This window comes from Puma concolor, chromosome B1, assembly GCF_028749965.1.
Source record: "Puma concolor isolate L17-30 chromosome B1, mPumCon1.1.hap2, whole genome shotgun sequence".
NCBI classification, from domain to species: Eukaryota; Metazoa; Chordata; class Mammalia; order Carnivora; family Felidae; genus Puma; species Puma concolor.
Window position 1 is genome coordinate 106,148,337 of NC_141670.1, and position 16,771 is coordinate 106,165,107.

Below are 16,771 nucleotides of genomic sequence, written 5' to 3' on the forward strand. Positions count from 1 at the left end.
GATCATACCTCCATTTGTGCCTATTGTGTGATGCTAGGGCTATGTAGTAAAATTTAACACATTTATTGAGTGAGAAAAATACTTGCGGCAATATAACAATGAATAAAATAAACCTAATCTCAGCCTTTAGAGTACTTACTTACCTAGTGGGACATGTGTCAAGTACCTTGATAGTGGCAATACAGGGGGTGTAGTAGTATGATAAAGGAGGTGGAAGGTGGTATGGAAGCACATGTCAGGGGCACATAACCAAGACTTATGGATAAAGGGAATCCTCCTGGAAGAAATGACCTGGAAGATGAGTAAGAGTTGGCCAGGTAGTGAGGCAGCTTAGTGGGGTCAGGAGGTGGCACTTTTGAGCCATTTGCAAGAGGTTCAGCATGGCTGGGATGTAGAGTGCCAGCAGTGAGGGGTATGCCTGGAGTGGAAAGCAGGGCCATCTTAAGACTTTATTTAGGCTTTATTTTAAGGTCAGTAGGATGCCACTGAGGCATTTTAAGCTAGGAAGTGTCATAATCCCATGTAGATTTTAAAAAGAGTTATATTCTACATTAGAAAGGATGGAGAAGGCATCAGACCTGGACACACTGCTTTCTGGAATAGGGTTTCTCATCCTCAGCACTGTTGACACTTGGGGCCAGTTAATTCTTTGTCGTGGGAGGTTGTGCTGTGCAGTGTAGGATGTTTAATAGCATTCTTGGCCTCTACTCAGTAGATACCAGTACTCCCCCTCCTATCCCCACCTGACCCATCCCCATCCCCATCCCCACGCCTTGGCAACCAAAAATCTTAGACATTGCCCAAATGTGTCTTCAGATGAAAAATCATCCCTGATTGAGGACCACTGGTCTGGAAGCTGAGAGGCAAGAACTAATATTGATGTCCTGGAACTAAGGGCGATGGAAGTGGTGAGGCTTATAATAAATAGCAAACTTATATACATACACTACCGGGCACAGTGCCTCGGGAAAAGTAGTCATTACATGTCCATGCAATAGGGAATTTATCTTTGTTTTATTTATTTAAAATTATATATGTGTGTGTATGTATGTACACATATATATATACACATACACACACACATATATATATTTAAGCATGATAAGTGCATTCCTTAATCACCATCATCTATTTCACCTGTCCTCCCACACTCATCTCTCTAGTAACCATCAGTTTGTTCTCTATAGTTAAGAGTCTATTTCTTGGTTGGTCTCTCCATCACTCTCTTTTTCCCCATTTGCTCATTTGTTTTGTTTCTTCAATTCCACATATGAGTGATATCATATGGCATTTTTCTTTCTCTAATTTTGCTAGAGCTAATACGTATTCTTCTCAAACCATTCCAAAAAATAAACGAGGAAGGAGAACTTCCAAATTCATTTTATGAGGCTAGTATCACTTTGATACTAAAACCAGATAAAGGCACCACAAAAAAAAAAAAAAAAAGAGAGAGAGAGAGCTACAGGCCAATATCTCTCATGAATGTAGATGCAAAAATCCTCAACAAAATATTAGCAAACCAAATCCATCAATACGTGAAAAAAATCATACACTAACGGGAACCCTCTTGCTCTGTTGGTAGGAATACAAACTGGTCCAGCCTCTCTGGAAAACAGTGTGGAGGTTCCTCAAAAAATTAAAAATAGAACTACCCTATGACCCAACAATAGCACTGCTAAGAATTTACCCAAGGGATATAAGAGTGCTAATGCATAGGGGCACATGTACCCCAATGTTTATAGCAGCGCTTTCAACAATAGCCAAATTATGGAAACAGCCTAAATGTCCATCAGCTGATGAATGGATAAGAAGATGTGGTTTATATATACAATGGAATATTACTTGGCAATGAGAAAGAATAAAATCATGCCATTTGCAGCAATGTGGATGGAACTAGAGGGTATTATGCTAAGTGAAGTGTCTGTCAGAGAAAGACAGATATCATGTTTTCACTCATATGTGTATCCTGAGAAACGTAACAGAAGACCATGGGGGAAGGGAAGTAGAAAAAAATAGTTACAGAAAGGGAGGGAGGTAAACCATAAGAAACTCTTAAATATAGAGAACAAACTGAAGGTTGATGGAGGATGGAAGAGAGGAGAAAGTGGGTGATGGGCATTGAGGAGGGCACTTATTGGGATGAACACTGGGTGTTGTATGTAAGCCAATTTAACAATAAATTATATTAAAAAAATAAAAAATAAAGTGCAAAAAAAATCATATATCACAATTGAGATTTACTCCCAAGATGCAAATGTGGTTCACTTTTTGCAAAACAATCAACATGATACATCACGTCAACAAGAGAAAGGATAAAAACCATATGATCATTTCAATAGATGCAGAACAAGCATTTGACAAAGTACAACATCCATTCATGATAAAAACTCTTTGCAAAGTGGGTCTAGAGGGAACATACCTTAATGTAATAAAGGCCTCATAAGAAAAATGCACAGGTTATATCATACTCAACGATGAAGAACTGAGAGCTTTTCCCCTAAGGTCAGGAACAACACAGGAATGTCTATTCTTAACCACTTTTATTCAATACAGTACTAGAAGTCCTAGCCACAGCAATTAGACAACAGAAAACAATAAAAGGGGTAAACTTTTTTTTTCACAAGTGGTTTTTAATTTTGGTTTTAGTTTATCAGATCCAGGGCCAAGTCCAAAATATACTTTTCTGTGATGTTGTTTTGGTCAGGAGTTTTTTTGTTGGTAGCAGAGACTATTATAGTGGAAAGTGATTTGTTAAAGGTATCAGGAAGCTAAGAGAATATAGAGAAAGCCAGAACCAGCTTGGGAGTCCATGGTCCATAGAAATGCACACTCCACACAGGACCATTCCATTAGCAGCCACTGCCTTTCTACCCCAGAACCACCATTTCCGCTTCCTGGCCAGGGTCTCCCAGTGATGTGTTGCTTTGCTGAATTTAGAATACATGGCAACTACATTTGTAAGAGGTTTATGCAATGGATGTTCCGTCTTTCTAGCTCAGGACCATACAGAAGGGCAAGCCAGAAAGGAAAATGGAATTGGTATTGAGTAAGCCAGTCTATATCTGCCATGATATTAAAGACCAGTTTGTGATTTTAGATATTTTTCTTTTGGCATAAGCATAGTTATTAGTTCTTCTGGTATGGTTTTTCTTATTAAAATTCTCGTACTGCTCTATAAAGAATTCAATTTCTCTTTATCTCTGACCACTTTTGAAAATACCTGTAACGTGATCAGGAGAAGACTGTGACTTTGCAGATAAAAGTGATACTGGTTTCCCTTTGCCCTGGGGATAGAGTCCAAATGGCACACAGGACTTTGCAGCCTGACCCGACCAACCTGGACAACCTCTGTTCCAGCCACTTTCCTTCATAATCTCTCTGCACTGAACCTTCTGCCTGTCCCTGATCATGCCATGCTCTCTCATATCTTTGCTCAAGTTTTCCCTTCTGCCTGAAACCCTCTCTCCTGTCTCTACACTAAGAAAACTCTTGCTTGTCTTGCAAGATTCAGCTCAACCAGTCCTTTCTCTTTGAACTTTTCCTTGATTTCTTTAGGAAGAGTTAGCTTGTCTTTCTGCATGTTATAACACTCATCACATGACACTGTCATTATTTGTTTACATGGTTGTGAATTCCATAAGAACTCTCAGTGTCTCAAAGGCACATTGAATGTATATTGAACAAGAATGAGTTTGAAACATTGCCATAGAGTTGATTTTCAAAAACAAAAAGGAAAGAACATTTTAGTGAAATTGGTATATAACAATACTGCTTGAATATATTAAGCTGTTTTTTTTTAAATTTTGTTTTTGTAACCAGAAATTTATTAACGTGTGTGTCTCATGGATACATATGGGAATACTCAGCCATAAGTAATGCTGAAAACTGTTTTTTTATTTTCTGGAACTATATATGAGGATTGTTGATGAAATTGGTATTTAGCTATTACTTAAGGAATTCGAATATTTCTGGTTTCTTGTAGTACATATAATTATTATTTTGGCACTAGTGTTGTGGATTTTCTACTTTTGTCCAAAATAATGTTTCAAAAATGAAAATGCAAGTGTACATATAATTATGGTGTATATGTTCTGTTAGAATATAAATCCTTGAAAAAAGGAGGACAGGGGCATATGGTCAGAGGAGAGGAAACCAACATTTGATGATCAATTACCTTATTTATCAGGCATTTCTGGGTGCTATTATACCTATTGTCTTATTCAGTTCTCAGAACAGTCCTTGGAGACAGGGAACATTACTGCCACGACACAGTGTTAAAAGTTGAGGTTTCAAAAGACAGGTATCTTATCAGGGTCACAGCTGTTAACTGATGGGGGAAGGAATTCAAACCCAAGTCTGTGTAACTGCAAATCTCATGTTTTTCTAACTTTGCTGGCTTTGGAGTTTAGAACTTTGTATAAAAATGTGGTGTTATAAGACTATTGGGGTGCCTGAGTGGCTTAGTCAGTTAAGTGTCCGACTCTTGATTTCTGCTTAGGTTCTGATCTCACGGTTCGTGAATTTGAGCTCTGAGTCAGGCTCTGCTCTGTCAGCTGAGGATTCTCTCTTTCCCTCTCTCTCTGACCGTCCCCATGCTTGCACTAGCTCATTCTCTCTCAAAGTAAATAAATAAGCATTAAAAAAATATTTGTTGTTTTTCTTCTTAGTATATAAAAAATTGCTAAGTAAGACTGTGACTGTAAAATTAATAAAACATTTTTCTTAAGTTTGAGGAATCCTGTTTTAAGAAAATAAAACCTTTTTGAAAGTTTTGATAATAATCATGAATACAGCCATTTCACTGGTTATATTACATTCTGTATTACCCAAGCATCTGAAAGCTTGCTGTCAAAAGTATTATGATGATAATATAAGAAACTTTAATTGGGCAACTACATGGTCATCCAGTTAATTCTCTTGCTATCTGAGAGAATAAGCTCTCTAGAGGAAGATAAAAGAAGAAAGGAGATGTTGGATATGAAATATCATCATGAAATCAAGTGGAGGAGTGCATAGAAGCCATCTAGGAGGTCACTGATAATGGTGCCAGAGAGAAGGGTAGAGTCAAAAGTAAGTTGAACAAGAGGTGCCTGGGTGGCTCAGTCGATTAAGCATTCATCTCTTGGTTTTGGCTCAGGTCATGGTCTTGAGGTTCATGGGTTCCTGCCCTATACTGCGCTGTCAGTGCTGAAGCCTGCTTGAGATTTCTCTCTCCCTCTCTCTTTGCCTCTCTCTCTCTCAAAGTAAATAAATAAACTTAAAAAGAAAAAGTAATTTGAATGAGCTGGTACAAACCAAGCAGGTTGGAAGTGGAGAGAACAAATAAAGACATATGTTGTCACAAATGATCTAATCGAAGCCTTTCATTTTGCAGTGAGGGAAACTGAGGTCCTTAAAGATAAAATTTTTACCACACCATGCATGTGTTAGTAAATGGCCAGGTGGGGCCTTGAACTCCTCTGACCCACACTCAGTGATTTTTCTTCTGTACCACAATTACTCTAGAAGAGAAAAATGTCTGCAAAAAGTTCTAAAGAGAGACCTTTAAAGATCTATTTGACAAGAGCTGCTTGTAAATGAAAACAGTTACTGCCAGGAGCATTTCGTCATCACAAGGGATCCCACCTTGTGTATGACTGAGTGTGATAACTTCAGCAGTTCAGCACCCAGCTATTTGGAATCCTGGAAGAATTATGAACTCTGAAGGCTTGCTTTACCTTTGTTAGAAAAACAGATGCTACTTCCCTTTTGTTTTCCTCATGCTGTAATTCAAAGACATTTTCTAACTTTTGATTTTGGCTCAGGTCATGATCCCAGGGTCATGGGATTGAGCCCTGTGTCCGGCTCTGCAGAATGTGGAGTCTACTTAAGATTCTCTCTCTCTCTCTCTCTCTCTCTCTCTCTCTCTCTCTCTGCCCCTCTCTACACCTCCTGTGTACGTGCACACACTCTCTCTCTCAAAAATAAAAAAAATAAATAAATAAAACACAAAGGCATTTTCAGAGAATTTTTTTCCCATAGTTAGAGTTAGGCTCTTTATGATACCTCATATTGTTTTGTTGTTGTTGTTGTTGTTTTTGGAGTTATTTTCTGAAATCCAGAATGGCATTTTTCATTGCATATTCTAGCATTCTTTGTGTGATTGTGTGTTCTATCAAGGTTTTTCTACCAAACGCAAGTTTATTTCTTCTGTTTTAGTTTCTGTTTATTTTATTTTATTTATTTTTTTTAATGTTTATTTATTTTTGAGACAGAGAGAGACAGAGCATGAGCAGGGGAGGGGCAGAGAGAGAGGGAGGCACAGAAGCTGAAGCAGGCTCCAGGCTCTGAGCTGTCAGCACAGAGCCCGATGCGGGGCTCAAACTCACGAACTGTGAAATCATGACCTGAGCTGAAGTCGGATGCTTAACCGACTGAGCCACCCAGGCGTCCCTTAATTTCTGTTTAGTATTGAGATAATTCTCTTCTTTCTGCTCTCCTATCATTATGATGGTCAAATAACTATGGGAGAACCTGGTGTTGATAGGTCTGTGATGGTTAATGCAAATTTAAAGGAGAACTTGTCTTAACCCATTTTTTTCCCCTCCTTCCCCTCCTAGTTTTCATTTTTAACCTAATGGCATGGCATCCTCTCTCTTTGCACATTCATACTCTTCTAAATTCATGCCCTTCTGTTGCAGGTATGATGAAGCCAGCAGGGCCTTTGGGGGCTGCTGTTCCTGGGGGGATGTTGCCTCAGGGCCCTTCACCTCCTGGACCCCATCAGTTTGGCCAGAATGGAGCTCATGCCCAAGGGCATCCTCCCCAAAGGTGAGCTAGGTAGATTTCAACCCTCATTTGTATATTCTACTAAAATGGTCTCACAAGTCCCTTCTAAACTTGCATGTTTATTGGTTGAAAGTTTGACCTCTTGATTCTGCCCACACCCTTGAAAGGACTTGCTAGAAGACTGCCCTGGGAGACAAAGCATTTAGAAAAGGTAGGAGGGGGAAGAAAAAAACAATGCTGGTACATACTAAAAAATATATAAAAAATTACTTGTATCAATACCACACATTTTAATTTTGGATTATATTCCTCTTGTTTTAGAGTTCTGTATTAATCTCTAATTCCTTCAGATGTCTATGGCCTGTATTCCCCAATAAATTTTAAATTCTCTATCCTCTTGAATCCTTCATAGAACAGATCTCAGTGCCAGTAGGTGCTTCATAAATATTTTAAAAATTAAATCAGATTGTGGCCAATGGTAAAAACTGGATTTGATGTGGAAGGTACACAGATGCCGATGAAGGATTTTTGCAGGACAATAGTAAAAACAACAGAGGAAATAAATCTTCTGTTTGTGTTTTTATAATGAATTCAGGAAGGAAAAGGTGAAAGTTGGAGGCAGGCCTGAAGAAGCCACGATAGGAGATGTAGGAGATATGTAGAGATGTGCACCCCACTGGGGACTGTCACCTGGGAGGGGAGCCAACATCACACCTTCCCTGCTGGAAGTCCCATTATTGTTTGTCCTGTGAGCTGCCACTGTTGAGACTCCTAGTGCCAAGCTGTATGTAGTGTTTACTTTGGAATTTCTCCAAGGGGTACCTGGAGGCTTCATTTCCCAGGTTCCTTTCCCAGGCTGTTAGGCTGTAGGGTTGGGTGGGAGGAGTAACCCCTCAGTGTGAATCTGGACCCTGCTGCTGCTGAAGCCATTTAGTTATCCTTTCAGGGAGCCTGAGAGTAGTCCCTGTTAGTGGGAAAACTCTCTGGAATTTTAAAAATCGGCAAGTTAATTCTCTTAGAGGCCATTGGTGAGGTTCATACTTTCTGGCTCGTTTGTCATGATAACTTCTACCATTGGAACGGTTGCTGTGAGATACAGAGTGAAGGTTAATGCAGGAAACAGGATGAGTGAGTCTAAGTAATTTGGTTTATATGTGGTTTAACAAGGAGCACAAAGTCAATGGACCTGACTCAGGACCTGAGTAGTCTCACTAGCAATGGTGGTGGGGCACAAGGATCAGAGTAGAAAGGCTAAGAACCAAGATGCCTTTTCCAGCTCAAAAAAACCCCAAAAAACAAAAAACAAAAAACAAAAACAAACTAGTTGTGTGATGCTGGTGAAGTTCCTGGGCCTCTAGGCCTCCTCATTTTCTTCACTTGTAAAATGTAGAAATAGAACTCCTAGTCCAGATTACAGAGGAGAAGATCTGGAAAAGTTTATTGTGAACTGCCAGCATTTCAGATTTTTTTTTTTTTTTTAACAAGAAATGCAGAAATTAAACATCTGGTTTGAAGCTAAGAAAGCTTTTGGTCACTGATATTAGCCTTGATTGTATTGATCTTTTTGGTTCTTTCCATTTGTTTCACTTGAATTAGGTTCCTTAGAAATAAGTAAACTGTGGATTTTGCCATCAAGACAGACCTTCGCTGTGTGGTTCTGAGCTCAGCACAGAGTCTGGCACAGTGAAGAGTGTAGACTGTGTAGAGTCAGGACATGTTTGCTACTCTTGGCTGAGGCAGCTGTTCCTGAGTTCCCTCATCACAATTTTAACAATAATAATGTAGTTGTAAGGATTTTGATGATTAATGCTTGCAGAGAATCTTGCATAGTGTGCAATGCCCAGGAAAGACTCAATATGTGTTAGCAGTTATCAGTACCATTTTCAGTGGATATAGAAAGTCTACTGTCTGTAGCTTGTCCTTCCTACTCATTCATTCTAGCTACTCATGACAACTTAGGAATTTGGTTTTATTGTGATTCCCAGGGAAACCTTGACAGATTTTTCCCCCCTCTCTCTACTATTTGCTTACTTCAACTTGAACTTGAATTAAAGATTGGAAATGGGTTTAAAAATGAGAAAGTCATGGAAAAGTCAAGTATTCAGACTCAGTGTCCATGTTTTCCATGTTAATTTGCCCTCATGGGACATATTTATGTGTATATAGTTAAATGAAAGGGCAAAGGACACAATGATTATGCAGGTGAATCACACAGGGATGGTCAGAGAGTATAGATGGCTCGCGACATCTTCGTGTGACATCACAATTTCTTTGATGATTATAGCACTTCATAGGTGTTGTTTGTACTTAGAGAACCCATCAAAAAAATCTCTTAATTTTTACCATATCTAAACTGTCTACTAAAAACAAGATATAAATCAGTTATTATGTTGATTAAAATTTAAAAATTTATAATTTTTAGTTTTAAATATTGCTCCTTCATAGGCAATGCTTCATAAAATTTAAAAATCATACTTAGTCATTTGTCTTATTGATGTGGCTGAGGCAGAATAAATGTCTTAAACGTGTAAATGGTACCAAAGTTATCTTCAAACTGTTACTGCTGGGTGGGATTAACCTAATGAATAAAATCTATAACTAAAAATCCATTTTTTAATTAGAAGAGGAAAAGTCAATTTTAAGTTATCTATTTTAATCAAAAATGATGGATTGGGGTGGAGAGGGTATGAAGAGGAGACTCATCTTCCCCCATCAAAGCTGATAGGGTGAAATCTGCTAAGAACTTGGTTGCAGTGAAAAGGAGGTATCAGGAAAAATAAGAGAAATAGTTGTTTTCTCTTTATTCTTTTTTGTTTTCTTTCTTCTTTGTGTGTGTGTGTGTGTGTGTGTGTGTGTGTGTAAAGCAGTGATGTTTGGTACAGGTTTTGTTTACTCTGTGGGCTGAGTATTTAAAACCCAGGCCATTTTACTTCAGGCCAATCTTGAAAAAATTGTTATCTCCACATTCTAACAAACTTCAGCACAAAACTCACTACTTGAACAATTCATTGCAAACTTAAAAATAAGAAGTATTTGAAGTTGAACAGGCCACAGACAATGCAGTCAACTCTCCAGAGGGTTAGGACTAAACTGAGCCTAAATATTCATGTTTTATTAACCCTCTGATAGTAACTTTTTATTGACTGCTGTTTTTGGGGGCACCTGAGTGGCTCAGACGGTTGTGTCCAACTTCAGCTCAGGTCATGATCTCACGGTTTGTGGGTTCGAGCCCCATGTCAGGCTCTGTGCTGACAGCTCAGAGCCTGGAGCCTGCTTCAGATTCTGCCTCCCTCTTTCTGCCCTCCCCCACTCACACTGTGTTTCTCTCTGTCTCTCAAAAATGAATAAACGTTTAAAAAAATTTTTTTTGACTTTTGTTTTTTATGGTGAATCTGCCCTTTTCTGACATTCATTGAAACAATAAATTAAAATATAGAATTGAATGTTTTCTTAGACCAGAAACCTATTAAATGAAGGAATCAACATGAGAAATATTTAAATCATAGAATTCTTAATTTTAACCACATTATATTTATAGCACAGAAGGGGATCTTTGAATTCTGTCTGCTCATTTTTTCAGTTTGAAAGCTGAGAGCTATGGAGATTAAGTGGCTTGCCTGTAGTCACACATCAGGGTCTCCAGGCTGGGAGCCTTAAGACCTGGATTCACACTTAAAACTCTGATACCTCCCTGCTGTGTGACCTTGGATTAACTAAGTTAGTAAAGAAATGAAATTGAAAAATATTAAACCATGTTTAATATTTGTATGTTTAGAGGCTCCTGGGTGGCTCAGTCGGCTGAGCGTCCTACTTCGGCTCAGGTTATGATCTCACAGCTCATGAGTTCGAGCCCCACGTCAGGATCTGGGCTGACAGCTCAGAGCCTGGAGCCTGCTTCAGATTCTGTGTCTCCCTCTCTCTCTGCCCCTCCCCCACTCGTGCCATGTCTCTATCTCTCAAAAATAAATAAACGTTAAAAAATATATATTTGTATGTTTAAAATGTTCTGTTAATTTCTTTTCCCTTATTTATTTAGCCCTTTAATACTACTTTACTCTTAAGTAGTATTAAAATTGCTTTTAAAATTCAAATATGTTTAAGATTTATAACATTTAAGTTGGTTACAAAAAAAATTTATTTCTAAAGCCCCATTCCCAGGACATATATTAAGCAATGAAGGATAAGTGGCATTTATGGGTTAAAAGCATGGCCTAATGGTTGTGTATTCTCTCATTCTTTATTTTAAATCATCAGCCTTTTGTTAAGTTAAAAAATACTGAAGGTTGCTTGTGTCATAACTTCCATTTGAAACATACTTCATCCTGTTTGTACTATCTATATAATAAATTATTCATATAATTTTATATTTTAAAAATATGATTAACATTTGTGAAATACTTGTGAATATATTTTAGATAATTTTTTTCTTAAGCAATTGAATAATGTCCCCCTGCACCCAATTTAACTGCTAGTTCTCAGTTCCTGCTTATTAGATCCAACTCCTATAACAATACCTCATTCTACATCTACTAATACATTCTTATATAGAATGTACATTCTGCCTGTGTGCAAGTATTTCATGTATGTATCTCTCATAACTTTTTTAAAAAGACAATACCATTTCTTCAAAAAAAGATTTTTAATCAGTGAATTTATAAAACATTATTAAGACAATTCTTGAAATCATTTCTAAGTGACCAACAATATTTTAAATGTGTCAACACTAGAGTTATGTTTTGCCCTGCCTTTTTTACTCCTAGTGTCATTAATAAATTAGAGAGATAAAGGAAACTTTTATGTGAGAAGTTAACTTTTATATTTTCTATCTTTATTCAGTTTTGTTACACAAATTATTTAAATTAAAAGATGTTTAATGTAACTGCATTGGTCTGGTTTCAGTTTTTGACAGGAGAGGAAATTGACAGCTTTGCTAAGCAATATTGTTTGGGCTAAAGTGTTAATCATTGTAACTTTATAACCCTTTATAACCAAGTATTTGCTATACGATAGCTTGTACTTTTACATAGAAATAGCATTTTGATCATCATCCATTTAACTCAAAGTGTGGGATATCATCATTCTGTAATATACTTAACATCATACAGCATAATGGTCTGAAGGTTAATTGTAAGTTTTGTTATAGTAATTATTCAGTTTAAGATATATGGAAGAAAATGACAGAAGAGAATTAGTGTGATGTTTTGGAAAGTGTGCTTGCTTAAGACCTAGGGAGAGGTTAGTCCTGGTTTCGTCACACACAAATTGTGGGACTTCAGGCAAGCCACTGGCCTCCCTCAGTGGCAGTGAAGGATGGAAGGCAAGAGCGTGGGCCACTAGGGATATAGTTTCCAGTTTATGGAGAAATTGAAATCAGAGTATACTATCTGGGAAATTTTCATTTAACATTTTTATTTAACACTAAAAATTAAAAGGAAGTTATAATGTAATTTGAAGGGAAAGCTTTAACTTTATTCAGCAGATGAACTACAATAGGAACACTGTTCAGATGGAATAAATATACAGTAAGTCCAAACTAAATTAAAGGTTAAATAAAGCATGGTGAAATTTTTAGATGAAAAAGAATGAATGACTTCAAAACTTTTTACTGAGTTGTTCACTTTCAGGTCCTGTTCTGCAGGGAATGTCCTGATTGCTGAAATTAGTGTGCAGTTGACATTTTATTTTAAAAAGCTGGGTAGGGTATAAGGATAATGATCATAAAGATACAACTACAAAGCATTTTATTTTTCTAGTTTCCGTTCTGTTGATCATTAACTCTGGTATAGATAAGGCTGTGGTGGACTCAGCTTCCAACTGCATTTCTAAAGCTGGTTCTCTGTTTACATTAGGAATTTTTTGCTAAGTATCTTGACATGTTGAGCCTGTGAGCATAGATATGAGATGATGTTACATGATTCATTTTAAGTTTACACTCAGATTAATTACAGACTTAATTATATCAGTCTAAAATATCAGTCTAAAATATCAGTCATTGCCCTAGTGCCCACAAGATGGGCTTACTTAATTTTACAAGTTTTTGACACTTGTTGTTTATCATTTCATATGAAACTATGATACTGTTTAACATTCTTTTTTCTCTCATAGATTTCCAGGTCCTCCACCTGTCAACAGTGCAGCATCCTCCTATGCACCATACTCACCCTCTACACAATCATCTTATCCAAGTCCTGCATCCACTTCATCCATCACCCACCTGGGCAGTCAGCTCAATGCTATGCACATCAACAGCTATGGTAACAGTTTCATTATTAGTGTTCACTGACTGTCTATTTCATTAGCATTTTTAATGAGGAAGGTTTACTCCATCTTTAAAACATACATGACTCTGGCACACCATACTGAAGTAATTTTTTTGACATTTTTATATAAATCATTATTACGTATGGCTATAATTAATTTTTTTCCTGATGATGCTGCCATTTATTTCAAAATAGTTTGAAGACCCTCAGAAAACCTTACGTTCAATATTAGAGTAATAAAAAAAACAAAAAAAATTTCTGACTTTACAAATAAACATAGAACAGTGAAGTTATTTTAAGAAATGTGAGGTTAGGTTTAACCTTGTGTTGTTTATAATGGGGCCCTAAAATGAAAAATATAATACTCCTTGTTTCACAGTGTGTTTTGATTCTGTCTTTAAATCATGAAAAGAATGGAAGCTCAGATGTTGTGAGGCAGAAAGGAGAATAATAGGAGAGAAAACAGTTACAGTACTGAGATTTATATCAATAGAAATGCTGTATATTCCAAGTGTCATAGGAATGTTCACTGTAATAGGAGCATAGTCAGCCATTGATCTTGATGAAGAATGTTTCCATTACTTAAAGTTAGTTTTCTGGAAGTATCTGTTAAAAAAACCCCTCTATTTCCTATCTTTTATTGATTTCAAGATGGATAAGTCTCCAGTGAAGCAACTAAATTTCACATAATCAGAAATAGAAAAAATAATCTGGTGTCACATCTATTTCCAGTATGATTAGAAAACATGTTAGTGGCCCATCCCTTCTCCCTTGTTATTTCTACCTGATTCTGAAATCTATTTGACCAAGTCAAGCACAGGCCACAAATAATTTATTGAATGTATGAGTTACCTGGATCATGCTTGTTACATGATAAAATTTTCTTCTATATGATTTTCTAGGTTTTGTACCAAAATACAATTCCTTAATTAGTGACATGTATCATGTAAAGTTAATGCAACATAGTTAAAATTCATCCCATTAATTTTCTCACCAAATGCTTTTACTCTTTAAAAATTCTCCAATTGTGTAAAATGCCCCAAATAGCATTTGTATAGCTTTCTGAATGAAAATTCATCTTGTGGCAAAAAAAAAAAAAAAAAAAAAGAAATTGGTGTATAAGTGTGCCTTCTTGTTTTATGTCAGGAAAAGAGGTGTCCCTGTTGCGTACTTTGTAGAAGTTGGAGAATTGAGAAATTCAGTGTTCAGTGGTCTGGTCTTCTTTTCTCACACAGGTTCAGGCATGGCTCCCCCTGGTCAGGGGCCCCCCGGCCCTCCACCAGCGCCTTCCTTCCAGGGTCCTCCACGACCTCCGCAACCATCTATTATGCAGCCTGGATCTCAAGTTCTCCCACCACCACCCACCACACTGAATGGCCCTGGGGCCTCACCCTTGCCTCCGTCAACACACAGGCAGGATGGGTTCCCTGGGCCTGCTCCTCTGAATACCCAGTACCCGCCCCCGCCTCTTCCAGGACAGAGCCTGGGCACTGGATATCCACCGCAGCAGGGTAAGCAGCTTTGCTCTGTGTTACTAGGCATCCATCACTTACTTTTAAGGAAAGCTAGTTTTCGATTAGTGTGGCAAATGTAGAGGAAAGGGGAACCATAGACATTCACACTTAACTCTCTTCCCCTATAGACATTCACACTTAACTCTCTGCCTTTATATAATAAGATGAAAAAATGCAGCATGCTTGACTGAATAGTGTAATATGGTCAGTGAACACTGCATCTGGGACTTTGGGTTCTTCTAGTCATTTCTTTTTTAAATTTTTTCCAAGCAGCCAACTATGGTCCCCAGATGGCAGGTGGGCAGCTCTCCTACCCAGGAGGCTTCCCTGGAGGTCCTGCACAGATGGCTGGTCCACCACAACTCCAGAAGAAGCTGGATCCTGACTCCATCCCCAGCCCAGTAAGTGCTCTCTCTCACTCCCACCATCTCCCTCACAAAGGACCATTCTTTATTCACTGTCTCGGAAACTCTTCAGTTTGTTAGCATTTATCCTGTCCTTTATTGTTGAAGCACAATACCCATCACATAGAGGCTTCCTTCTTTATGTATGGGGGTGGGGAAACTGGGTTCTGGCATATCAGGGATCTCCATCACAGAAAGCCTGTGTAGATTTTTGTTGTTGTTGTTGTTATCACATAAACTTAACAATACTATTGATGTTTATATTGGCATATATTAGCAGTGTTTATTGATTATTTAATGAATAATTAGTAGAGTATATAAACATGCTAGTTTAAATAAATAAAGGACCCTTTTCAATAAGGGTAAGATACCCATAGGAAGTGAAAGCACAAGGTATTTTACAATTTGCCTATTGAAAATTGTTCTATATAAAATTAGAGTTGTAACTTCATTCTTCTCCATCCAAGTGATTTTCTTTGGAAGATTACTCTTTCGTAATTGTATCAGTCAGCTTTTATTAGGTTATTCTCCATAACACACAATCCCCAGTTTTACTTCCAAGCATGAAGATTTATTGATTGCTTAGGTGACCTGTAGGCTGTAGCAGCTGCAGTTTGGCTTTAGGTGCTGCTCTGTGTGTCCTTATCATTCCAGAAACCAGCATGAAGGGGCATCCTGTGTTTGGGACATGTTATTATCACAAGAAAGAGAGAAAGGAAAGAGAACTGGCCAAAAGGTGCAAGAGTTCTTAAAATTTTTGCTTAGATGTGGTACATGTCACAACCACTCACATGCCTTTGGCCAAAGCAAGTCATAACAAAGCCCTGGGTCAATGGGGCAGGGATGTATACTCCTGCTTCAGGAGAAACTGCAAGTCTGTATCAATGAGCCCACATGTATAGTCCTTTTGGAAGAATGATGAAATTGATACAGTTAACTTGGGTCTTTGAAGTGGTTCTATAAACATGAGTAGAAAAAGTTAGAGATAGCCCAAAGAGTACAAAGAGCTACCGTATTAGCCAACTTTTGCTATGTAATAAACCATCACCAATCTTAGTACCCTACAGCCACTATTTATTAATACTCATGAGTCATGGGTCCTCTGGGCAGTTCTGCTAGTCTGGGCCAAGTTCGATGGATTTGGTCTGAGCTTGCTTGTGCACCTGGGGTCAGCTGGAGGGTTGGCTGGAACCTGAATGGCCCAGGATAGTATATTAACTCTCTGTGGCTGCTGTGCCAAATTACACAAACTGGATGACTTAAAACAATAGAAGTTTATTCTTTTGTGGTTCTGGCGGCCAGAAGTCTGAAATCAATGTGTTGGCAGCGCTGTGCTCCCTTGAAAGGCTCTATAGGAAAACCCATTCCTTGTCTCATCTAGCTTCTGGTGGCTGCAGGCATTTCTTGGCTTATGGCCACATTACTTTTATATCTGCCTCTGTCATCTTGTCGCCTTCTCCTCTTCTTTGTGTCTTCTCTTGCCATCTCAAAACTCTTTCTTCCTCTCCATGAGGAAGTTATGCATGATTCCTTTCATGGCCCACCCAGGTAATTCAGGAGAAGTGCTTGTTTTGAAGACTCTTAATTTAATCAGTTCTTTTACCATGTCACAGGTAATAGTCAAAGGTTTCAAGGATTAGAACATGGACATATCTTTTGGGAGGGCCACCACTGATGGTGTTATTCATGTGCCTGGTACTTGGACCCATTTGTTAGTTGGGAATGCTTGGACTGTGTTACCAAGCAGGCTAGCCTGGGTTTGTTCATGTGACTGTGGGAGAGATCTGAGAGGGAAAGTAGGAATATGCAAGGCCTCTTGAGGCCT

General features: G+C 38.0%; 1 protein-coding gene across 3 annotated transcripts in view; it reads left to right on the plus strand.

The window, feature by feature from the left end:
- SEC24D (SEC24 homolog D, COPII component) overlaps positions 1–16,771 on the plus strand; it is a 108,102-nt gene that overhangs the window by 8,132 nt on the left and 83,199 nt on the right. For 2 of the 3 annotated variants that reach the window (XM_086704316.1, XM_086704317.1), the window contains exons 3-6: positions 6,681–6,810; positions 12,874–13,022; positions 14,264–14,539; positions 14,813–14,943. In XM_086704316.1, the coding sequence (XP_086560442.1) occupies positions 6,681–6,810; positions 12,874–13,022; positions 14,264–14,539; positions 14,813–14,943 (686 nt within the window). The remainder of the gene's footprint in view (positions 1–6,680; positions 6,811–12,873; positions 13,023–14,263; positions 14,540–14,812; positions 14,944–16,771) is intronic. The other variant, XM_025921731.2, reaches the window with a different exon arrangement.